At 39.5% G+C, this 26,039-nt stretch overlaps 1 protein-coding gene across 1 annotated transcript in view; it reads left to right on the forward strand.

The window, feature by feature from the left end:
• The window catches only part of LOC141789548 (contactin-associated protein-like 4), a 118,786-nt gene that overhangs the window by 71,482 nt on the left and 21,265 nt on the right, over positions 1–26,039 (forward strand). The window contains exons 10-17 of the mRNA XM_074669013.1: positions 1,032–1,203; positions 9,418–9,524; positions 15,752–15,871; positions 15,984–16,184; positions 17,113–17,275; positions 19,019–19,146; positions 19,764–19,934; positions 25,227–25,445. Coding sequence (XP_074525114.1) covers positions 1,032–1,203; positions 9,418–9,524; positions 15,752–15,871; positions 15,984–16,184; positions 17,113–17,275; positions 19,019–19,146; positions 19,764–19,934; positions 25,227–25,445 — 1,281 coding nt within the window. The remainder of the gene's footprint in view (positions 1–1,031; positions 1,204–9,417; positions 9,525–15,751; positions 15,872–15,983; positions 16,185–17,112; positions 17,276–19,018; positions 19,147–19,763; positions 19,935–25,226; positions 25,446–26,039) is intronic.

Raw genomic sequence — 26,039 nt, forward strand, 5'->3', positions numbered from 1 at the left:
AAACCAGTGAAGGATGAAACATAAGAGTTTATTGACATGCTTTGTTTAAGGATAGTCTCATATGGCGGTCGTGGAAAGAAGCATTTTAAAGAAAAGAGGATTCATGAACTTAAAAGGAACTAGGACTTTTAAGTTGTGCACTCCATCTAAATCTACATCGTCTGACCTTTTTATTTGCTAAGAAAACAGATTTTGTTTTTTGATTCCTATCTTAATTTTGTGTCTGTCTATCCTTATGTTAATGGTTGTTTTGTTGCAAGTTTATTTTTTCTTTCTGTAAGGCCTGGAAAGTCTCATTTTTTGTCTTATAGTTGTTTAATGAATAAAGCTGAAAAGAACAGCTGTCTATTTGGTTTAATTAAATAGAATTTTAAAATGTAGCTTTACTGGTGGAAACAGGAGCAAAAAGAGCCACAATCATCAAAGAGAGAACATGTATTCAGAAAAGGAAACATGAAAGCTAGAGTAGAAGGTCAGACTGAATATTTCAGAGTATAATATCCTGGGTTATGAGTTCAGTCACAGTGTCTGTTGGCCTTTTCATTCAGCGTCACCAGGTGACTTTTTTTTTGGCGGAAATTCTCGACTCACATTTAAGTGGGAAAATATTCAGCGTTTTTCTCAGCCTGGCTGTCAGGATGGATTTTACACTTCATTTGAAAACAAATCATTATCAGTTTTAACACCCATTAATTTGACTTTTTAAGCCCTGGGGTCAATTGGGAGCTGTATAAAGCTGGAATCCATGTTTGCCACATGAAGTGTGAAAGCTAGATGTGACTTTGACACCGTCAACCTTCTGTTAGCAACTGATAAAACAATATTTAATTATAACATTTCCAAGTTTCAGCCAAATACGTCATAGTGATGTCTCTTACAATGAGAGAGATGTTAGTTTTTTGCCTGTTTTAAAACTACTTCCGTAGTTTTCATCCTTTGATGCTGATGAACGTTTTTTCAAATAAAACAACAAAACAAAAACAGAGCTGTTTCCTTGCTGCTGATTGTACATCCTGTGTCTCTCCTTTCAGGTTGTCCTGCTGATGAGATCTCACAGGAGTGTGTCAACCCCTTCAGAGTGTTTCAGGGCTGCATGCGTCTCCTGGCTCTGGATGACCAACCTGTTGACCTGATCAAGGTGCAGCAAAGGCTGCTGGGAAACTACAGCCACTTGCAGATTGATATGTGTGGTATCATTGACAGGTGGGTCTGAGTTTAAACCACTCTTCTTTACGTGTGGACTTGTTTGAGAGTATGTGAATGTGATGCTATGATAACCAGACACTGTGACTTTAATGTGGATTGCTTTTTATATGAATGTTTCTCAGATTTGTGTAGCGCCCTGATTTAAAATTTACCAGAGTCATATGTGAAAACAGTTGTTGGATTTTCTATACCACTTATCCTGTTCAGGGTTGCGGTGGCTGGAGTGTATCCCAGCTGTTTCTGGGCGAGAGGCAGGGTACACCTGGGGCTGGTCGTCAGTCAATTGCAGGGTTGTCGCACAGAGACAGACAACCTTTCATGCACACACTCACACCTAAAGACATTTCAAAATCACCAGTTAACCAGGTGAGCATATTTCTGGATGGCAGGAGGAAGCCAAAGTACTGGAGAGAATCCATGCATCCACTGGGAGAAAATGCAAACTCCACACAGAAAGGCTGGCAAACTAGGAATCGAAAACACACACATAGTTATATGGTTTCTTGAACTAGCCTGGTTTCTTCATTAGGTAAGGTCTGATCCTAAGTACAAACCAGAAGAGCAAAATGTTGACGTCAGACTCAGAAGTCTAGACTGTTTTGACATCCAGTGACAGACCAAGAATAGACAATAAAAATGCAGACAAAAGCATAGAGATTGAAAGGGTTTTGTGATGTTTGGATTTTTTTTTCCTGACTGCATTTCCTATTTATACCAACAAAACACAAACAAACAAATTAATTGATCTATTAAACAATTGTTGTCTCTGAATCCAAAGCCTGTCATTCCCCTGTGTCATAAAGAGCTTAGTTATTATCTAAAAGCTGCCAAACATCAATAAAGCAGACCTTGCACAGCTTTGATTACAATTAACTCAAAAGCTTTGATTTGTTTTCAGTAAAACGCAAATAAACTGTCCTGCTGAAATACAAACTCGCAAATAAAAGATTTCTCTAAAGGTAGTTTCAGATTCACACACACCTTACAAGTCTTAAAACTGATGTATTTATTGTGAATAGTAGCATACAGGCATTTAAAATATAGATATTCCTCTGATCCTTCTGCTGGTCTATTTGAGAGACACTGAGGGAGAAGGGTGTAAATAAGGGAGGCGTTTTGAAGACTCAGCGACCGGTACAAAAGTTGCACAGAGTGAGTTCAACCTGCCAGACAGATGAAATCAATATTAGACATGTCACACTGGCTGGAGCATCCCAGCGGCTGACGTGAACGGAGGCTGGTACCGTGGACAGCTCCTTTACTGCTGACTAACTGCAGGATCAGGACCTTGGAGAGCGCTGCTCTGTGCAGGCTAGACTCTCTATTCAATTCAGAGCTTTTTGCACTTCTGAGCATAGTCTGTATAAACACAACATGTTTTTAAGGTTTGTATGTGTTGCAAAGGGTATTGTACAGAATATAAATTCACTTTTCTTAAATGTTACAAAGTTTACCTGGTTTGACGGATAGAAATCAATACTGAAGTCACTGCGGCAGAGAGGTGAAAGAGAGGTGACTACAGAATATTGCAGTTGATAGGTGTCCCCTAACACTTTTTATTAAAGGAGTGCAAAAAGAAACTGAGATGTCAAGGAGTAGCATCTGACAGCCTGCTCACTGGGGCTTTTCACCGCAGAAACCGTTGGAGGGGGGGATAATATCATAATCCACTCTCTTCCCTCCACACACAGTTATGTAAGTTCTCAAATCTGAACCATCTCTCTAGGGTGGCTAAATCACTTTGTTTATAACACAAAATGAAAAAGATCATTTGAAAAATCCCTCCTAGAGGCAAAATATAAATCAGGGATTGAAAAAGAAGCACCAGGAGCCATTTACTAATGCAAAGACATTCCTTTCTTGGCCAATTTGCGTCGTGGCTACACCAAACAGAATTCCTGAGGAGAGGGTGAAAGACTGACTTCATGTGCTACTAAGTGGATTAAACAGCCCTAAGAGGGAAATGTTTTTCATCTCCTCATTCTCTTAAAGTGCTTATCAAAGCCATATAAGAGAAGGAAGTTCTCCTATAAGTGTTATAGATGGATCCAGCTCTAATAAAACATCAGCAGAACACATGGGATCATGAGTGATGGGGTTCCCCAAACATTACAATACACTCACTCTTCATTTTGAAGGTGCATGGGACCTAGAGATGGTTTGGGAAGAGTTCTGGTTTCTGTTCTTGTGTAGTTTTTTTCAAATAGTCTTTAATACTTACATAACAGCAGACGTTGGGAAATGCAGGAAAAACAGTCTGTCTGAAGTGGGGAATGCAAACCACAGTAATAAGATCCTGGCTTCAATCTGTGGTAATTTGAGGAAGAATTAAACAGGTTTTAAGATCTTCAAAGAGATATCTGTGTGCAAATGTGGCAAACAATCTGTTCTTGATTGAAAAATTTTGTATTGACCAGTAAATCTGCTTGATGCCTTGTTGCAAATGACAATTTAGTGTTTCAAATTCCTAAATTTCTGAAACAAATTAGGACTAATTTACTGCATCTCCATTCAACAAAAAAAGAGTTTTTGTCTCCCTTTGCAGACACACCTTACAAAGCTGTTGTTTGGAAAACAACAAGTAAATCAGAAAAAAATCTATTTCGTCTTACAGCTTATATCACTGAAATAACCCAAAGGTAATCCTCTCTGTTACTCAGTGTTTACAGTTAATCTGATGCTCATTACGAACAGATGAACTGAAACAGGGCTGAGCTGTTTGCTCTAATGTTCATTCTAACCCACACGCAGCAGTTATTCTGCTGTGGTCTGTTCAAACTTGAGAGTCTATCAATAAAATGAAGAGTGAGGTTACGTTAGCTCTGCTCGGCAAGGTTGGAGTTGGGAGGTGAGCACTCGTAGAATATAACCAGGATTCACTAACGCTACATGTAACTGACACGTTTTGGAGCACCGGGCTGTGGGTAACACTTAACAGCTACAAACTATGATACAAATTGAGTACCTCAAGTTTGCTTGTTGTCACAATTCAAACTAGAAAAGCACTCAGAGAGCGCAGACCTCCACTAAGCATTTTGTGATTGTCATGCAACACTTTAGTCCTACTTTAATGTTATACTCCCTTTCAGCAGACTGTCTGCTACAATTTGGTGTTAGTTGCAGGTTTGTACGATAATTTGTTACCTGACTGTGTTGAAAATGATAATGACCCACTACATATTTCATATTTCGGATCTTTGTATCCAGAATATTGCCAGGATCTGGATCATACTTTTTACATCTGTCAGAAATTATGGTGACCTTGTTTTGTATTGTTTTGCAAAGCAATCCGACCATTTATCATGGAGTTATATACACATATGGTAAAAACGGCCCTATCTCGCAATGATAAAGACTCCTTTCAAAAAATCTGTATCCAGACGGTGATCCGGATCACCTCCAGAATGTAATTACTTCTTCCGTATCCTATTTTGAACATTTCCTGAAAGTTTCATCAAGATCCATTTGTTAGTTTTTGAGTTATCTTGTTCACAAACAAACTCTCCCAAAAACTTAACTTCCTTGTAGGAGGTAACAATAGAGCTACACAACTAGTAATACATGCCTTGTCACTTTCCACCCTGCAAAAACTTGTCTTGAATGAAGAAAAGTAGTGTTAAAAAGAAGATTTGTTCTTGAGTCATATGCTCCAAAAACAAATGCACATCTTAGCAAGAGTCCTTATGACAGTGGGTGCTGGTGCTCATTGGAACAGTGTTGTCAACCCAGAAAAGCAAAACTGATCTCAACCAACTGTATCACTGCAATCAACGCCAAAACGGATAGTCCCCACAGCGCTGCTGGGACACTTTGATTCTGAGACTACAAAGTCTCTGAACTTGAATGAACTTGATACTTCTTCCTGCCCCCCCACCCTTTTCCTTACTGTATGAGTTTGTGAGAGAGTTCAAGCTTTGAAGGGAGATAGATTAAGCTGTCAGGAGGAAGTTATTCTGACCTCTCTGCTTCTGTCAAATTCTTGACAACTTAATAATACACCTTGTCGAAACACTCTCTCACACACACATCCATAAATAGAAAGAATACAGGTCATCAGGAGGACCTGTGTTCGTTTGTCAGGGAGTGACTTTATGACATGTCCGCTCTATACTTGACCAGACGAACACACACACATGCGCACACACACACACTAGGAGTAAATCTCACACTCCACACTTCTGAGCCATTCCCAAATTCCACCTCATGTTTGTGATTGTAATGCTGGTTTATCCAGCACCAGGTGCAGAGCAGACTAAAAGCATAAAATGACTCCTCCTCTCCTCCCTCCTGCTGCCCAGCCGTCTGCTGATATTTGAAGTCTTTGCAGGACATCCCACTCTGCCGTTCCAGCAAAAGTGTGCAGATCAGGAGAGGAGCAGCACCGCTTTGGTTTCGCCTGAGGCAGAAGCAGGAACCAGGGAGATTGGATGCAAGTCCTGTGATCCAAGCTGTGTTATGGGACACTGTCACACCACACTGGAAACTTCTAGATAAGCTACAAAGTCTCTTCACTCAGTTAAGCTCAGAGTCGTGGGATCTGACGGGGTGGCACACTATGCTGCCATGTTGAAATGCAAATCATAAGTCAAGCTTGGAGCCCTCTGGAGATTTATGTAGGGCAGAGTGTTTGCATAACATGAGACTTTAAACCCTGTAAAGACTGACAGTGGATTTAGTGACACAGGTAGTAGCAAAACTCAGGCCTCCTTACCTAAATCTTTCTGTAATTCTCTTTCTGCTTTTTCTGTGAAACAGTGACAAAAACTCTGCCAAACACTGCTGGAAAGAGTCGCCCACTGTGGCTGCAGATGGTTCATGCCAAGTCGACTTGTGTTCCTAACTTTTGCTGAGTGCAGTGGGTGTAGAAACTAAGTGATGTTAATAGATAAAACTTTTCTCTGAGCATTCCTACTTCTTCTCCTGCGTGAAAGGTGATGCAGCCTGATGTTACTGAAAGACTGAAAATACAATACAAGAAGATTTTAATTTGATGAGTTATTTTCTTTAAAAACTCAATATTTTACAGAAATCACTTTTAAATGTTTATTTTCCTGTTTGAATTGATTTCTTGTTAAGTGTTGGACAGAAAGATCTCGCTATTGCTCTGTCCTCTAATGAGCATTTGATAAATACAGCAAGCAGCTTGTTAGCTCACAGACAGACTCAAAACAAATGAAATGTTTTTGTTTAAATTATGTTTGAAAATGATGTTTAAAAGTTTGTGAAATGACAACTTGTGGTTGCACTGGTTGTTGTGTGTGTTACATTTCATGGGGCATGGATCTCCTCCTGGAGCCAGCGTCCTGCCAAGAAATAGTCGAATTCATCATCCTCTATAAAAACCACAACTTCAGGGTTTTTTTTCCACTAATGCTTTGTCTGGACAGAGCCAGACTTGCTCTTTGCCTCATCCTCCCCTGCGCTGAGCTATCCTAAATGGCTGCTGGCTGCACAAACTCTAAATTCATGTCAGAGCTATTGGAAAGAAAGCATACTAAGTGTGTAATTTCTTTGAGTATCCTCCAAATGCTTATTCTCAAAATCATCTCTGCTGCCTAAGGCAAAAGCTCATGAAAGGCTACAAAATGTGTAAGTTTATTGTTGACTTTGTATTATTTAATATGTGTTTCAGCAACTTTTTGCATTAAGACAAAACCTATTAGTCCAAAACAATCCTGATCTTTAAAATCAAAAACACAATACTCCTTGAGGGAAACTGTAGCTTTGTCTGCAAAAAGAGTATTACAAACAATAAATGCTTGTCTGTTTTGACAAAATTATTCATGGTGAGATTAAGCCTTGGCAGGAACAACATTAACAATCTATTGAGCCACTCGAACTGAACATGAATAAGAGAAACATCAGGATTCAGCTGGGCTGGATTGGAAATCCTGAACCTCCAGAGGAGAAAAGTTTCCCTGATGCCCCATCTCATAAATCCACCTCTGGTTTATAAAATCAGTGTAGCAGTAAGAAAGCAGTTCATCCTAAAGCACTGACAACTGTGATTCCGACATGCATCCTTCCTCAGCTGTGCCGTGTGAACACAGCCTCTCTTTCAGCCTCTCTATCTGCGCTCCCCTGACCTCAATTCATCAGGTTCACTGTCCAAACACAGTTGATATCCAGTCACTGCCTCCAGCCTGCTGCTGCTCTCTTCATCCGTCCTCCCCTTCATCACCCTCAGTCTCACCTCATCCCTCCCACCTGCTCTGCTTTTCTCTTTCTCCATGCTGCTTCATTTCCTAAATCGTCTGGATGCACCTCTGTTCTTTCATCCTTTTGGAAACCGATCGCTGTGCTCAAAGAAGGTTTTGTTAGAGAGCGTGTTAGTGTTTTAGTTTCCCTGTCTTTGTGAGGACCCCTGTACTGTAGGTGAACTGTTTAAGTGAGGACATGGCTGAAAGTTGGTATGGTAACATATCCTTGTCAGCGAGGCTTCTCTGGAAAGTGAAAACACAAACACCGAGGTGTCTCGATATGACACCCGGGTGAATATTGTTGAAGACAATTTTAATCAGTCATCCTTATTGAGTCAAGGTGCATTTCCTGTTGAAAGTATTGCTTCACTTTACTCGACTTTGCGCCAAAGAAATTCCTCTCTTTAGATGGTTGTAGGTTTTCAGGTGTATTTGGTTCATACAGTGTGTACTTTTTTCTTTATTGGTGACTGGCCCCAGAGATGTGCCTGAAGTTATGACAGGAGGAGCATAGCAAAGAATTTAAAACAACATTTGTACAGTACTAGCAAAGAGTGTCTGACTTTGTAAAGGACTAAAAATGATCTGATAATGAGTTGAGATAAAACCACACAGCCTTCGCCAACGGTGGGCCACCCACACATTAGAAAATTTGCAAGTTTCTATGCCACTTCTAATTGCTTCCTTGTAGCTTGTTGTTTTTTTTTTATTTCACTCAGCTTTCAAATTGTTGTTTTCTTTCTTTTAGACATTATGTACCCAATAATTTGATAGATTCAGGAACGGCGAAAGCTGTATTCAAAGTTAATTATAATTTTATTGTACATTTCTATTTTTCTTGATGATTCAAACCTTTCACTGTTTTAAATTTTTGTAATCTTTGAGATCATTAGTATGCATTAAGGACAATTTCATTAGCATAAAAACCCACTCAGTACAAAGTGAATACTGATTCTTAATCATGTGTTATATCACCTTCTGTATCACATTTGTAGCCTTTTGAATTTTAATTTCAATTTCTTTGGTTTTTACAAGTAACCCTGTCGTCATTTTACATTCATTTACAGTTTTCCAATAAAAACATTGTCATTTGAAGCACTAAGTGTTTCTGCAGTGTGCATGCTGCGTCACACTACTGCTAATACAGACAAGCCAATTAGTACTGAACTCTGTTGATCAAACTGGATTGATCCCAGCTTAAATTACAATAACAACACAATGATTAACATCATATTCAGCTGATGGTGATGCTTAGAACACACGTTATGCTACAGATGTCACCCAATGCACAACTATGATCGATTGTTCTGTGGTTTGTGTTGTTCTGGGATTTGGACATTGTCTTTAACATTTCACAGACGGAGACAAATCAGTGATTGCTACACACAAGGAAACTCCCTATGGAAGGACAATCAAAAACACAACACTGAGCAAAACAACTGTGACAATTGTTGGTGGCAGAGTTTGTGAATAAGCATCAAGAAAAATATGAAGATAAGAAAAACTTACTAGACAGAGCTTGTGGTTTCCATTTTATGTTTTCTCTGTGAGAAATGAAAGGAGTGTGATCAGAAAGCAGTCTAGAGAACTGTGTGTAGAAACAAATGTTTTAATGTTTTGCAAAAAAAATGTTTCTTTAATGTTCCTTAAAACAAAATATGAATGGATATATCATGACTTTGCTCTTTGATAGATTGTTAACACTGAAGGAGTTCTGTCTCTGACTGATGCAATCTAAGTGAACAATAGAAACAAAGAGGTGTTTCAATCCAGCTCCTCCTCACAACATGCATCTGCGCTTAAAATAAAGACTTGTGGAATTATAATAGGTTGAAACTTTTGTTTTAAGAGCGCTCTCATTCTTGTCCCTCCTACACACCCGCTCATCAGAGCAGTCAGGAGTGTAGGAGCTCTTTTCATCTTAACATCCTTGAGAAACTTTTCACAGAACTTTTTGACTAACAATGGGCTCCCCCTTGTCTCTGCATGTGTGTCTCTCTCTGTCTTCCAGGTGCTCACCCAGTCACTGTGAACATGGAGGAAGATGCACTCAGTCGTGGAGCACCTTCCACTGTAACTGCTCCAACAGTGGCTACAGAGGAGCAACCTGCCACAGCTGTAAGCAACCAGCAACAGGGCATCTGTAGGTCTATGAAATACCATGGAGACAGAAGAAGTTGTTAACATGTAATAATGTAGTCAGTGGTTCTTGACCAACTTTTTTATTTTCTTTTTGCTCTCAAAGGCAGACTAAAATGTAATACGGATCCAATTATGTTTAAGCTGCTTGGATTGTTATTTTCTGGCCACTTAGGGGCTTTGCCACAGCCTGAAAACACATTATGAGCATGTTACCCACACTTGAACAAAAAAAAAAAATCTTTTCATACAAAGTTGCTTTACTCTAAGTGATAACAGCAAATTTAAAGTCTTTCTCTGGCCACCTTGTAAATGTGAGCCCAATATTCTCAGCTTTCTTGTTCTGTTGTCGATCTCCAACTTCTAATATCCAGCCCAGGGGCGAGCAACCTTTCCATGGCTTGAGCCACTTTAGAATACACTTATGCCCACTGTGCTGATACTTACTTCTTTCTTAAAATCATCAACAGTCGATCTGAAAGCCTCTTTGAATGGTTTTCAATGCTTAGCTATGCAATGAGAAATGATATAACTCCCTTTCTTTGGCTGTTTTATTATTTTTTTGCTAACACCGTTTTCGTGTTTGGTCTCTAAAAGATGCTGCACACTCGATGTCCTAACATACTACACTTTCACAGCAAAGGGTGCATACTGCCAGATCTCCAGCCATCTCTGGCAATAAATCCATACTCCCTTGTCCAGTTATGTTGAAAACAACGACTGGAACTTGGTTTGTTTGCTTTGCTAACACCGCTAAATGGATGCTATTGTAAGCTAACAAACTGACGTCCCAAGAGATTTGCGGTGAATGTAAAGTGTGCTCAATTTTTTAGGGAAGTGTTGATTTGAATACAAAACAATGAACGTTTTCTTCATTTATTTATTTAATCCTCTTTTTATTCTCTGTGCGCCAACATTAATAGCCTCACGTGCCAGCTATGGCACCCGTGCCCTAGGTTGGCTACCCCCGATCTAGCCCCATCACTGCAATATGTTAAACAAAATTTACAAGCAAGCACCTCATCGTGCATGACTGCTACTTAGTGCCAGACGTGTTGTTAAGATTGGTCAAACAGCAATTTTTGCCTTAAACTGTGACCAAAAATAGTTAAGTAGTGTATTAAAACCAAAACTTAGAGCTGAAAGAGGCTACAAGACTCTGTAAAAGTCAGTTAATAACTGTGAGATGTGTTGTTTATTCAACATTTTTCAAACTGAGACAAACTAAATTGAGAGTTTGAGAAATTTAGCTTATGTAAATAGAAGCAGAGTATACTTCACTATCCTGTGATGTATTCAATTAATTTCTAGTCAGTGTGCTCAATGACTCACAGTCATTTTGAAATGTCATGCATTAGCTTAAGTGATCTATATTGTAATCTAAGTCAGCTGAAGATGAATTAGACACTATTTTAAGTCAACAACATCTGACTTTAAATCAACCCCATTCTTCATAAACAGTTGGACAGTAATTTTTGTATTTGCTGTATTTTGATGAACCAGAAAAACACTTTCATGGAAACAGAAATAATTTCTAAAATCTCATTAACTGAAGCTAAAAGTATTCATTTAATGCTTTTTAATTCTTGGCTGTTTGGTACAAATCAATTAAATTTTTGTGTTAAGAACAAAAATGTCCTCATATTGTTCAAGAGTGTCATAATCAATTTTCATTTAATGTTGGATATTTTAGACAAGAAAATTAATGCTCAGTGCAGCAGCTTATATAAAAACAAGACTGATACAGTTTCCAAACATGTTCCTGTTGAGTTTGCTTTAATAAGAGTGAGACCCCATGACTCCCAACATTTGATCTCCTGTTGTGTTATTTCCCCATTCACTGTTTGGAGACTTCAATTAACTGTGTTCAATCAGGGATAGAAGGAACATGTTGAAGTACTTTATTATACTGAGTAAATCAGACATTTGTTGTTGGCTTTCTGGGGCTGCTCAATGCAAGATATCCGCGTTGATCAAAGAGAGTGTGGGTGTTAGTTTAACCTTTCCTTAAATGATGTGACTGGCTGCCTTTCACTCTAAAGGTTCATGCTGGAAGCAAACAGCCTTCACTTAAACTAAAGTATATGACCCTGTCACTGACTGAGAGCCACTTGAGATGGTGGATCAATAGCTCCACATTTCATGAGATATAACTCATAATAAAATGTTGAAATGAAACTTTGTTCTCAGGAATTCCCCAAGGTGTTTTCGAGAAAGGTGTCAGGTGAAAAGAATCTTATTGCAGGGATTGGTCAGTTTTGAGATAAGACCTGACTTTTTCTAGGGTGTCACTGCTTTCAAGACTTAGGAAATAGATTTATAAAGACTGTCGAGCATCCTCCTAAGTTTAGTTCATGTTTCAGCCAAATCTGATATTCTGTCTGTAAACAAGTCTGGTCCTTTCTGTAATAGAAGGCAGAAATAGTGTCACTGCATCCACAGAGAGTCAGCTGAAGAAAGAACAAAGAGAGAACTGCTTGACTGAGATGAAAGAAACATTTTCACCCACTTGAAACTTCAAACAGCTCCCATCAACAACAACTTCAGAGCAGGCGGAGTAAACTTCTGCGTACTCGCTGAATTTTTTTTCTTTCTAGATGTTTGATGTTTCCAGGTGGCTCATTTGAAGAGGTTAGCATGAAAATGAAGCAATTGAGAGCTGAGACAAAAACAAGGGTTTACTTTGAAAGTGGGTAATTCTTGTGCGTATTACTGTGCCTCGTCAAAGGTAAATATTTGTCACGCTTGAGCCTGACACAGTTTAAATGTCTATATTTGACCTTTTTGGGTTATTTATGGCTTTTCCTGCTTACTTTAGAATTACTTTACATGGTTTATGTAAAGTGGGACTTTCAAAGAGACCCTGAGAACATGCACTGTGGTCTATTATGACCAAGTTTCTTGTAACTGCAAAACATTAAACGAGTAGACAAGATAATACACAAGCATGTTGATACAGATAAATAAGTTAATGTAAGAAACTGTAAAAACAACAAAAGAATTAGTTGTTTTCATACTACTATATTTGAAGCTCGCAGGTTTTATAGCTGATTACAAAACAGATTGAAATTTAGATTGGTACCACTTTATTGCCTACAAGAGAAAACAAGACTATCAACCCATCAACATATAGATTGAGTACATCTATAGATTTGTTTTGCATTTCTGGAGTTGCTGATGGAGATGGAGGCATCATTCAAAACATTTAACTTCACAGTGTTAAAATCATAGACTGTATAATTAATGGATGCAGTCTCCCCAACGTGGTTGAAGCAAATTGGCTATCGCAGCCATATTGGAAGTGACAGGGGCTACAAGTCATAGAAGGACAGCTATAGGGCGCCTGTCAGTCATGTGAGCCGAGCTGAGCTGTGCTTCTGATTGGGCGAGCTCATTTTAATATCCTCTTAACCTCCAAGTAAGAAAGAATTGAACCCCCATACCAGTGGCGATTGCTCTAAGACTGCAAGGGAAGCTCAGCTTCCCCTAAAAATGTCCCCAAAAATAGTGGTGATATGTACTGAGTGTACATGTCATTGACAAAATATACGCTAGAATTCCTTCATCTTTTGTTAAGAATCAGCTACCTATCACAGGTAACTGGCTTGACCTCCTTCTCATTCATCTCTGCAGCGTCTCAGCGCTTTAACACAGTCGGACGCTGAGCGTCTTCTGACTTCAGCTGGGAAGCGTAGAGTGGGTTGTTCCACTGAGGAAACAGGACGGTCATTGGATAAATGCTGGGCTTTGTCCCGCCCTTGTACGCTGAGCGTCTCTGGGGGTCTATGAGGCAGTGGGCTGGCCTGGACACTGGGCTTCTGCATGATGATTGGATGATCTGTCTGAGGCCGAATCCCTTTTTGATTGACTGTGAAATGAGCCAGTCAGCGATCTTGAAGTATAGCCCTCCACTGGAGAATCTTCTCAGGTGTTCTGGACTGATCTGGAGGCTTTATCGATCCCCAGCGAGTTTACCTTTCTTAAAAATCACGAGTGTTGAGAGAACACTGGTAAAATCCCTGGAAAAAACACCTGGTTGGTACAACATGGTCACAGATCATTTTCTTGAAAAGGCACAGAGGGTTGAATTTACGTATAAATAAATAAACAAATTTATGATGTAAGCCGGAAAAAAAATGAGCTTCCCCTCCTTGACTGACCAGCAGCCGCCACTGCCCCATACAGTGTGTGCCAAAGTGAAATTAGCGACTAAGACAGGAGATGTTTTTTGATATAGACTGTAAATAGGTTTATTTCTGCTGTGAAAACAGCTTTTTTTGTCTTGGTGTGTAGGTGACTTCCAGTACTTCTGGAGCCATCCTCAAGTGGACACTTGAGAAACAGAAGATTTTAGCCCTTCCGCATTGTCTCATATTCTTAGACTGGAGGTTGCCACTTGGTTAAAATTAGACAGGGCTGAGATTTCTGTGGGAAAAAACAAAAAAACAACAACTTCTTACACATGTACAGGTAAAATCAACAATGAAATAATACAATTACAGTTACAAACCTCAGCTCCAGTATCATCTTGGCCAACAGATGTTTAATTGAAGCCTAATTTGTCCGTATACTGTCTATAGACTTGTTTATTGTAAAATAACAGATGCCGCTGGGTTGGCTCCACTTGCTCACAGCAGAGCTTGGCAATACTCCAGTGACTAGACACTGATAAAACAACTTAAAGGACCTTATTTCTATGATGACTCTCATATTCAATTTCCATATCACGAAAGGTTATTCAAGTGCCTTCTGATTTCTGAACTGTTTTAAAAAGTTCAGAAGTTTCTTCAGTCTCAGCTTGTATGACTCCTTCACGGGGTGTTATCTTGTTTTTCAAAAGTGCCTTGCCAACATTATAAATGAAACACTCCTTTGTCTTCTTAGTCTGTTCCAAGTATTCCTAAATAGGTCAAAACCTTTGAGCTTGCGTGAATGACTCTTTGCTATGCTCTTTGCCTTGTTTCCCTTCTTGTCAGAGCTTTTTGGTTCTGCATTATCAGAAGAAAATCTAAAAATGAAAATAGGCAAAGAGTTGTGAGATGCATAGACAGATGAACCAAAAAAAAGTAAGGTAGCAAGGACTGGCAGAAGCCATACTGAGGGGGAGAGATGAAGAAAGTGATGATAGGAGCAAGAGGGAAGCAAACAGCAGAGGAGATGGAGGCAGAAAGCGTGTCAGAAAGAGAGTGAGTCCTGAGGCTGCCTGTTCTCTCTACATAAATGGATTTCAAACTTAGGGACTGCCTGCAGTAGTTTAGGTGAGTCAAATTAGGGTTTAAAAAGATTCAGGCTTTGATTACACAGCCAAGCATTGATTGAATCTTTCTACGCTCGGGTGGTGGTGATCAGCTGCAGGCAGGATCAGAGCAAACTCAGTCCACACACACACACACTCCCACACTCACACTCTTATTTGATTGTTATATTTGGGTCAAAAGCTTTTTGACGGCTGTATCAAGCCCTCATCCTGGGAAAAGTTTTGACTGACATGAGAACAAGAAAAGACACACGTGTGTTCACAGAGGAAACTTTCCTCCACAGTTCATAGTCAGACCCCTGTGGTTTCTTTTCCTACGCTCTACAGTAGTCTGTGCATGGTTTTGTGCGTCCCTGTGTGTATGTTCTGCAGAGCAAACCTGATGCAGCTGGAGGGCTTTATGTAACTCAGTTTCACCTTTTTAAATTCAGTAGTTGCTTTTCTCAACGTTGCATAACAGTGTTTAATTAATCCCTGCCTCTCTTTTTTTTTCATTGTTAATCTCATCCCCTTTGTCAATCTCCCAGAGAAAATCCCACCCTGGTTAGGACGAAGGCAACTTCTCCAAACAGACTTTTAAGGGCTGCCTGGATTTCTTGAAGCTCTTTTAAAGAGGGAAGCATTTTCCACTGAATTTAACAGTATAATCATTGGCATAGAAAATTCTAGACTCATTTCTCTTACTGAAATAGAGCCAGTAAATCAACAGCCCAAAGCTTGTCTTTTAGGAATTCTTATGGAAACTTTTCTTTCTCTCCAGATCCCACAATTCTCATTCATTTGAGTCTAGTTCAAATCATTACTTTTGAATAATATAACAACAAAACAAATAAAAGTGAAAAAAAGCTTCCTCCCTTTTTGCATGGTTATGTTTACGACCTATTCCTAGGACAAAATGTACTGTTAGAGGGATTTTCTGACCATGGGTATCCTCTCTCATTTTTCACAGCAACATATGAACAGTCATGCGAAGCTTATAAACACAAAGGGAACACATCAGGACATTATTATATAGACGTGGACGGCAGTGGACCAGTAAAACCCCAGCTTATCTACTGTAACATGACAGGTAACACATTAAAACTTTTGTAGCATGACAGACATTTTTTTGTCTGAACTATTGAAAGGGGTCAAATGTAACACTATCACTTATTTCCTTTATTGTCTTTTCCCTGCGCCAGAGGACACAGCATGGATGGTGGTTCAGCACAACAACACAGAACTGACCAGAGTGCAGCCATCCCCTGAGAAAATCCACCATTCTGCCCATTTTGACTACGCATCTGAAGAGGAACAGCTGACAGCCATCATCAGCCAATCAGAGCACTGCGAGCAGGAGCTGTCCTACCACTGCAGGAAATCCCGCCTCCTCAACACACCAGGTGAGGACAAAGCGGGGGTGTTGTCTATAGAGATAAATGCGTCCATTTCAGAATGGGCATTTTGAAGCTCAAGGATGGAAGTTTATTTTGCAACAGGCAGCATTTAAAGGGATTCTTTGGTGTTTTCTGGGGCCAACTTTAAGTGGACACTTGAAGAAAATGCACTGTTTAGCACTTCCACATTAGCCTGTATTTTGGAAACCAAAGGTTTCTGCTTGGTCAGTGATCCTCCTCAGTCAAATCTCCTTAACAGGGGATTTTTTCTGATGTTTTCACGAGCCTGGAGTCAGAATGTGGAAGAAACACAGAGCCAAACATCAAAATGTGTTGTTTCATTGCTCAAAGCTGTAAAAGGTTGGAAACTGTTTCCAGCATCAAGGATGTTGTTATGTTGAGGAGAAGTGTTAGAATCAAAAAAGTTATTTGCAAAGCAAGCTTTTCATCATCTGAGGCATCTCAATCTGCAACAAGAGACACTTAGTTTGAGAACTTACTAATTAAAACATCAATCACACATCTGTTGTGCGTTTTCTTCTTTTCGATCCATCACAGCTGTGAAAATTTTTCAACACAACTTGTGTTCAGAGTTTAATCTTCAGCTTCTTTTTGAAGGTTCTGTTGCTGCTTCATATGATAGACAGGTTTAAATAAGGCACTTACACATACATCTAACACTACATTTATTCTGTTCATCCAGAAGAACCTTTACTTAAACAGCTCCCTTTGAACCACTAAAACTCTAAAAGCCTACGCATAAGAGGAATTTTCACATGGGCGAGATGTCTCAGTGAAGTAGCTGCTTGTTTTACATCCATTTTCAGTCAGAAAGACAACAAAGAGCTGTACATATCTGATGAAACCTAACAGAGAAAACCTTAAGAAACAGGTGGTCAGAAATAAAGAAGTCAGTGTTGTGTTTATTTTTCAGAGGGATCCCCGTTCAGCTGGTGGGTAGGAGGTCCGGATCCAGGTCAGATCCAGTCTCACTGGGGAGGCGCTCTGCCAGGTAGCAGGCAGTGTGCCTGTGGCCTGCGGGATGACTGTCTGGACTCAAACCACCACTGCAACTGTGACACTGACCTAGACCAGTGGTACTGTACTATTTAATATCCCTTGTACTGTTAAAGCAAATTCATGACAAAGAAACTGATGTAAAGATTTAGTTTGAAGGTTTCACTCAAATAACCTTCATATGAGTCCAAGTATGACTTCAGAATTATTTATATTATGATAAAAAGATTTTCACTGGAAGACATGCAGTTATACAAATCATGTTGTGATTTGAAATGTTAATTACATCAGCAAAACAATTCAGCCCAGGCATTAGGGTTTATTTTGGAAAGACAACCCATCACGGTTTGGTCTTTAATGTTAGGATTCAGTGAAATGTGTCTTAATTGCCTTTAATGAAGTCATTACTATGATCCAGTGTTTACTGTCACATCATTTCAAAGTGGACACAAATGAACCATGAGACATCTGGGAATAATCCAAAGATATTTATACATCCCTCCACATTTTTGTGTAGAAATCCTTTTATTCAAGCTGAATGCAGCTCTGTATTTAGGTCACCTTCCCCAAATCCTGTGACCAATCCTACCCATTTTTACCACATTGTCACCAAACCATGTGAGTGTCTGCATCCCCAGAAGTCCTTCTTTTCATTATCTCTCTTTCTTTTGTACTGCTGACGGTATCTCATCACATTAACCAGCGCTGTGTGTGAGCGCCTACAGCCCTAGATGTGTTTTTGACAATTTTCAGAGGTTGAAAGCTGATTTTTGGAATTTGAAACACCATAGAACAAAGAGAGGGTGCTGAATGAGCTGATAAAAACTCAGTCTGCGCTTATTTGGAAAACACATTTTCTCAAATCAGACAAAATCTTGATCTTTCTTTTAATATTTAGTCAATACTGACAGGAACAATAACATCAGCCCACCATTGAAGAGGAAGTACCTGGAATACATCAGGTCATACTTTTCTTAATGTTTTATTTTGAAATTCATGTAAATGATCATTTAACTTCCTGTTGGTGCTACATCTTCCTTACCTCCCTTTTGCCCTCTTTTCTCATTCTTCTACCTCTTTCATGTTCAATGAAAGTCCCATGAATGTCCCACTCTTCTCTTCTTCTGTCCTCTTTGTCATCCCTAAATCCTCTTTCTTCACCTCCCTCATTCCTTTATCCTACGTGTTTAACTTCTCTTTTCTTTTGTTCTATGAGTCTGTTTCTTTCTTCCTTCTTCATCACATACTTACACATCCTTCTCTTCATCTCCCACTCCTTGGTTTATATCTTCTTCAACTTCACTCACACATACTTCTTCCACTTTAACTCTTTTCCCTTTGATTGACTCACATCACCCCCTCATCCTCATTCCTTTCTCCTTCGACTCTTCTTCCTCTTTTTACCACTTTATCTCTTTTTTTTGGTCAGTTATTTTTATCTTTTACCTCAATTGCTCTTTCTTTTACTTCCTCTCTCTCATTTCTCTTCTCTTCCTCCTCTTTTCCCTTATTCCTCTTTCTCTCCCTTGTTTTTTTCCTGTAAACTTCTCCTTTGTGTTGTTTTTTCATCCCTCTCCATCCTCTCTTCTTTTACAATGCCTCACTCCTCCTCTTCTTCCTCGCCTCATTACTTTCCTGTCCCTCACCATCGCTTTGTCCTCCTCTGCCTTCCTCCTCTTTTTGCTTCTCCTGAACCTCTTTTAACCCACAATACCTTTCACACTTTCTCTTTCCACTTCTCCTTTCCTACATTTGCTTTGTGCTTTCTTTTAACCCTGCTTCTTTTTTCTTCTTCCTTTCCCTCTTTCCGTCTCCTCCTGCAGGGCTAATGACTCAGGCCTTCTCACCCATAAGGAGACCCTCCCGGTCAGGTCCCTCGTGCTGGGTGACGTCCAGCGGACGGGGTCAGAGGCTGCCTACAGGGTGGGGCCTTTGCGCTGTCATGGAGACAGTGAGTTAGCTTTGGTTGCTGCTTGTTGCACATCTCACATCTCTCCATTTACATTTTAATTAATTCTACTAAACAATGGTTGTTTTAATGCAATATTATTAATTATTGGGTTGGTTTTATTCTCCATACACTTAACAGATTTAAAGGAAATCCTCAATTCATCCTCCATCTGCCATTTTATACCCTAATGGGAAAATAGTGTGAGGCTAATTACCTAATTAGCAGGCTGGTAGCTAAAATATGACTCCCTTCTCTTCTTTAATAACAATTTGTGATGAAAAGATTCTCTATATAATACATGAACATGAGGGCAATATATTTCAGCTGCTTTAATTGCCTCTAATTTCAGCCTTCAGTTGAACGAGTAGATAAATAAAGGGCTCGAAAGATAAATCAACATAAATGAGATGGCGTAGCTGGAGTTCTGCCTTGGTTCTTAGCTAATTAGCTGAACAGTTGGTCCATTTGTTTACTACACTATTTTCATTACACAGCCATCAAAATGACATTTTTATTTAATAAGTTTTGCTCCAGTATGATATCACTCGTCTTTTCTATCAGAAAAACAGAACATGAAGGATAAGATGCATTAAGGAAGTGTTCGTTTTCTCTCTCAGAGAACTTCTGGAACGCAGCGTTTTTTGATAAGGAGACTTCTTACCTTCACTTTCCCACCTTCCACGGGGAGCTGAATGCAGACATCTCCTTCCTGTTTAAGACGACATCCTCCTCTGGAGTCTTCCTGGAAAATCTGGGCATCAAGGACTTCATCAGGATTGAACTGAGCTGTAAGTGAAAACTCGGAAATGTTTTGCTTCAATGACTTACTCATTTATTGAAGCTCCTGCAAGGAACTTTCAGTTTGGCGCCCCCTCTGGACAAAACAGTACCTCGTACTTTGCTGACTTTGTCCTGTGCATGCTCACATTGCTTTCTTCTGTCAACAAATGTTTCTCACACTGAGAATCTTTGTTTTAGAAAATGAAAAAGTCTGCAGTGTGCTGTTAAACTCTTAAGCTTACACCAACCCCAGGCAGTGATTACAGCCATAAAAAATAAATGCACAGACACAACACGTCTTGTTGTTAATAGCTTTGTTTGCTTTTACAGCTCGTAAAGAGACATCCAAACTAATTTTAATTTGTTTCATAGCCAGCTAAAACTCCTCAGCTTCAGGTGCTTTCTTCTGATAAGTGGGACAAAAAGGAAGCAACCAGACAAAAACAGATTGTGTTGAAGGCCAACTCTCAAAAAATGTCGGTTATCCGTCACTCTGTTTGAGCTGTTTGCATGTACATGAAAAGTTTCTCTGTGCCAGCCTGAAATCAAAGTTTAAGACTTACAGTATAAGAGCAAGAAGGATTTTTCCATCATCACAGCTCGGTGTTGAAACCATGCATGTCACAGCATGCATCCATCTCAAGTGTGATGTGGAAACTCTCAGAGCACAGATGCTGAAAATGGACTTTCAATGAAGTAGGAGACATCCTGTCTCACGAGGTTCAATTGAAAATGTGCTTTCCTATAGTTTCTGGATTTTTAGGTAGAAAGAAGAAAATTCATATTAGAAAAAATATCTTGTAAGGGCCTCTAACAATCATCAAACATGGGTGAGTGGAAGCTCTCAGTGTTCTGTTTCCAAAGAACAGAACAGGTTTCAGAGCAGGTTTCTTATTATCATATCCCCTTACCAAGTTTCTGCTATGTTATCAACACAAATGAAAGTGACTGTCTGTCTGTAACAAAGTAAAAAATACTTATTTTATAACCAATTTAATAGTCTTTCTTTAAATCTCACCTTGCCTTTATCAAAACTGCGTCAGGTAAAAACTAACTTTCTAAATGTTTTCATAAGCACAGCATGTACTTTCAGATGAAGTCAAATTTGATTTAATTTTGAGTCAAGCAGCAACTAACGATCATTTTAGTTATCGATTACTCTCACAATTATATTTTCGATTAATCGATGAATTGGAAAAAAAAGGATGAGAATGCACAATAGTAAAATTCGCAAAACCAAACATGCAGTGTTATTTTAGTTGATGACTGTTGTTTGCTTGAAGATATATACAAAGAAGCAACATATCTGCCTTTAAAACCTTAAAACTGACCTTAAACTGACCAGATGATACATATATGAACTTTAAAGAATCAACAGTATGGGCAAAATAACAGAAAATACATTGTTATGTCATCAGATTAAGAATTTAGTGGACCAAAAGGCAAATGAGTAAAATTGTGTTCTCGATCGCTGCAGGTCAAACTGTACACCCCCTCTGCCCTACCACTATCTGTAACATCTAACGCTAATGCTAACGTTGGTTTAATGAACTCCTTGTGGTCTTCAAACAGATGACGATTTAATGAAAAAAACAAAACCAGTCCTAAAAGACATACCATGTATTTCACAACATATAAAAAGAGTGTATGTAGGGTCATCGATGAGCCCAACATGTTTGTGTTTTAGGTGCTGGATCATTGCAGCCGCACTGACCTGCCATGCAAGGTCCTATATTTCATTGAACATGCTGTGTGCTTTTACTCAGCATGGATCACTCCCAAACTCTGGAATTTTGGGGACTAATGGCTTCTCCAGCTGTGCCATTATTTGTGTGATTACTTGTTTTCGACTCACCTGCCAGCTTAGCTTTTCCTCCGCTCCGCAGTGCTCCCTACGCTGCAGTGTAGGTTAAAAAGTCTGGCTTTCCAGCCATTCCAGATGGGCTGTGGTCAAACTGTAAAAAATAATACTCCTCGTAGAAATGTTTCTCATGTCTGATTGCTGTGGTGATTTGAAGATATCATCTGGCTGTCTTGTATTCAAGTCCTCTTTTTGCTAAAAAGTTTTGTTTTCATTTGTTATACTAGGTTAAAAACAAGGCTTTACATACGTTTAACGATGATTGACAGCTGCTGTTCTGGTGTATTTTTTTCAGGGATTGTAAAATATGTCGGGAGGTAGAGTCAAGAAGTGATCAGACTCTTGAAAAAAAATATATATATATTTTTGTCACCCGGCTCCTCTCAGATTATCCCAGAAACCCTCATTTTCTCTACTGCACCGACTCTGGCTGCACAACTGCAACAATGGCTGCGCCTATGAAGGGTTTTTTTTAGCTTCAAAACCGTACAATGATAAGTGGCGGAGCCACATTGTCCACTCTATATACAGTCTGTGGGGCAAACTAATACAGCAATGGTGCAGCACAGTGCACTGATTATGGATAAAATGTTGTAGACGCTTTTACTCATCGATTTTTATTGATTTTATCGATTCTTCGTTGCAACCCTTATTGTGAGTTCAGGAGACTTAGTGGATCGTGCTTTGATTTCTGCTGCACATACAGCGATGCTCCTCTGTTCGTCTGTTAGATGAAAGGGGGAAGCGTGAAGCATGAGATGAGAGAAAATGTACAGTAATGGCCACACTGTGGGCGAGAGGATCTGTGGGAGCTGAAGTTTAATCTCTGTTTAATATCTTCCTGTCTTTCTTTCTTCGTGTCTCACTCAAACAAACTTACACACACAAGGAGGACAAATGGCAGCCCTCCTCCTTGGGGGAACCCCGTCATTGTTACAGCAGAGCGCTCCTCTTATCTCGCTGCAGCACTATTACCGCTGTTATTATGACAGCTGGTGTTGAGATGACTGTGTATCATTATTACTGCTGTTAACATGACTGGAGCGGGGCCAGAGAGCAGTCTCTAAATTAAGTTATGCCTCTGGGTTTTTCTATCAAATGCTTCCTCAGTCCCTCGGTGGCACAGCTCTCCCTCCTCTGTCAGCCTCGCCCGTGAGGGATGATGATGTGTTCGTGCACAGATGTCACCGCTCTGCTAACTTCACCTTAAGTGTGGAGCGTGGGCAGGCTGGCAGTTGTTATGATGGATGAACACAGAGTGTGTGCAGCCTTCGGCTCACTTCCCTTTGTCATGGGTTAAGTTACAAACCCAACAGAGCTGCATAGATGCTGTGAAGGTTAATAATTACTGTATCCTGACTTGGATCAGGTTTAGAGGTTCACTCCTGCTGGGATCACAACACCAAAAGTACACTGTGAGTGTAGTAAATCTGATTTAAGAAGTAGAAGCTGGATTGCAGGTGAAAAGAGATCTGTAATCATCAGCTGTATCCTGTAGGGATGTCTTGATCAGCCTTTTTGGTCTGTGATCCTGATAATTTTTTTATCAAGTATCTGCTGATATCAAATCCTGATCCAGTGCTTGTTTTGCCTGGAGAACAATGCTGCATCACACCTTTTTTCAGTCGCTGAAACAAGTAAAGTAAATATAATAAGTCCAAGATGTCTTCAGGATTATCCCATTTAACTTAGACTCTGAAAACTGAAATCTAAGCTTGTGTTTATTTCTAATTTTTAGTAAAAATGGCCCAGTCAGACTTACTATGAGCCACATTTATCTGACAAATCCAAATAAATGTTTTATTCCAAGATAATAAAAGATAAAAACAATGTCCGAATTTCTTGTAAACAGTAAAAGAATCTGCAAATGGGGTAGGAAGAATATTCTTTTTTCTTGAAATAAGAATAATTTCTTCATGAAAAATCTAAAGTGAATTTTTCTCATCCTAATAACAGATTTTTTTTCACTCTCAACAAGAAGTTTATTCATTTTTGTTTTTTGGATATCTTGAAATAAGACATATTCCTGTGGAGAGATTACAATGCTATTCCCTACCTATTTTTATCCTCATCTAGTAAATGCCTAAAAAATATCAATACAACTAAATACCATTGAGCAACTTCATCAAAATATGGCCAGATAATATACACAGGCGCCCACACACAAATTTACCGCTGCTGCTGCTCCCTGACTCACTCATCTCAGATCTGTCCAGCTGTCTGTCCATCCTGCAAACAGATGGACTAAAGGAGAAACCAATCCACACCTCTGCCAACATCTGATGATGGAGGAGAACGAATGAAAAGTGGGTTTAATAAAAGATTGCGAAATTTGGAGCCCAACTGAAGGGGGGGATTCTGGATGAACAGCGAGTTCTGCTACTTTGCAGTGTGCTATGTCGGCCTGGTCTCCAATAAGAAAGAGATCTGAAGTCCCATGGGAAGGCAAAAAAAAAGAATTGATTTTTTTTTTTTAAAGTCTGTTGTGTTTATAGTGGGGATACTTTTGTTTAACCTTTCTCAGAATTTTTAAGTGCCGGGGTATCAAGGAGATCTCTGCACACTTAATCTGTACAATATTCACTTTAATGTGCCAAATGGTCAACCGGTCAGGCCTTCATCAGAACACATGTAAATTAGAATGATGATTGTGTGACTCCTTTGTGCTCCAATGAAAGCCTGACAGGCTGAGAATTTGGCACATTAAAGTGAAATTTTCATAATTTGTGCTGATCAAAGACCCTCACGCTACGAATGATCTTGGAATAGTCTCACTTTTATATACCTTTATATGCTCACTTTTACCTGTTCATAATCCGCAACTTAAAATGAGAAATCAGCACCAAAATATGACATTTCAAAATGCTGTTTCTCAGTATTGGTGGACGACCTGACCATAATGATGGAAATCATTTTACAGCACACAGACTAAAAGTCGGCAAAGTTTATCAGCGACAAGATCTGCCCTTAACTCTCATGAAGACAATTCCTTGGATTTATTTTGCAGTAATGGGGAACACTGGAGCAGTAAACAAAGAAAATGTCTGTTGTGTTTAAAATCTTGGACAACATGTCTATAAAAATAAAAGATTTCTTAAGGAAAGAAATGTGGCATGTGTTGCACTAATTTGCTCCATCCATTTGCTGTCCAGACACAGCAGACACTGAAGGGTTGCACTTCTGCTGCAAACTATCCTTCATTGGTTGGCATAATTTCACCTATTTAACATAAAAGTAGCTTTAAGAATGTCAACATTTCTATAAACTCTTCAGCAGGGCCAAATTAAACTCATTCTGCTGAGTTAAGAGTCACTGTGACTCTAAACCCGTCATCCAAATGCGTTAAGAGCCCTTGTGTACTATATAACCTTTGTTTTTGTCGTCTTCTCAATTCACTGATATCTGAGCCAACTGATCTGACCACAGTCCTCCTCTCCAGCTTCCTCAGAGGTCATCTTCTCGTTTGACGTTGGGAATGGACCACTGGAGGTGCGAGTGGAGGCTAACGTCCCTCTGAACGACAATCGATGGCACAGTGTGCGAGCTGAGAGAAATGTGAAGGAGGCTTCTTTACGTGTTGATGACTTTCCTGCTGCTACACAAGAGGCGCCCGCTGACGGACACATTCATCTGCAGCTCAACAGCCAGTTATTCATAGGTAAGAGGCAGGTCCTTTTAAAAAACCACAAAGTTACGTCCTTAAGCAATCAAAAGAAAGGAGTGAGGGTTGCTTTAACAACATTTGAAATTTGCTGTGTGGTCCACAAGTTTTTGTGCTTGTACTTCTATCACATAGCAGCAAAGGGGTAGTGATCATATCTGCCACATCTCTTCCATTTTGCACCTGTGTCACTGCTTCCAAACTCTCTGCAGTGGTCCCGTATTTCTTGATTTATCAGTTAGCAGGGTAATTCATCATTCATTGGCTTTGAAATCAACAATTACATCGTGATAATCACGGGTCATGTCTGAGCATGGTATCACATCAAGTTACTCTAAGATTCCCACCCAAGTTGCACATGTTTTATTCCAGGAACCTTATCCTCAGACTTTTTTATACATGTTCTGGTCTGAGTTGCTGTGAAGAAAGGGAACAATGTCAGGGTACTGCATTCTACTTTGATTGAGCATTCGTGTCGGCAGGTAATAATAGTGTTTCATACCTTCCAGAGATGAATGCAGAAAAATGCACTGACGTCAATCCACACAGCCAGCTGATCAATCCTTCATCACGTGATCATTGTAGTTTTAT

The sequence above is a fragment of the Halichoeres trimaculatus genome, unplaced genomic scaffold, assembly GCF_033239565.1.
Source record: "Halichoeres trimaculatus isolate MK-OKI-2021-1 unplaced genomic scaffold, fHalTri1.1 fHalTri1_scaffold_4, whole genome shotgun sequence".
In the NCBI taxonomy this organism is placed as follows: Eukaryota; Metazoa; Chordata; class Actinopteri; order Labriformes; family Labridae; genus Halichoeres; species Halichoeres trimaculatus.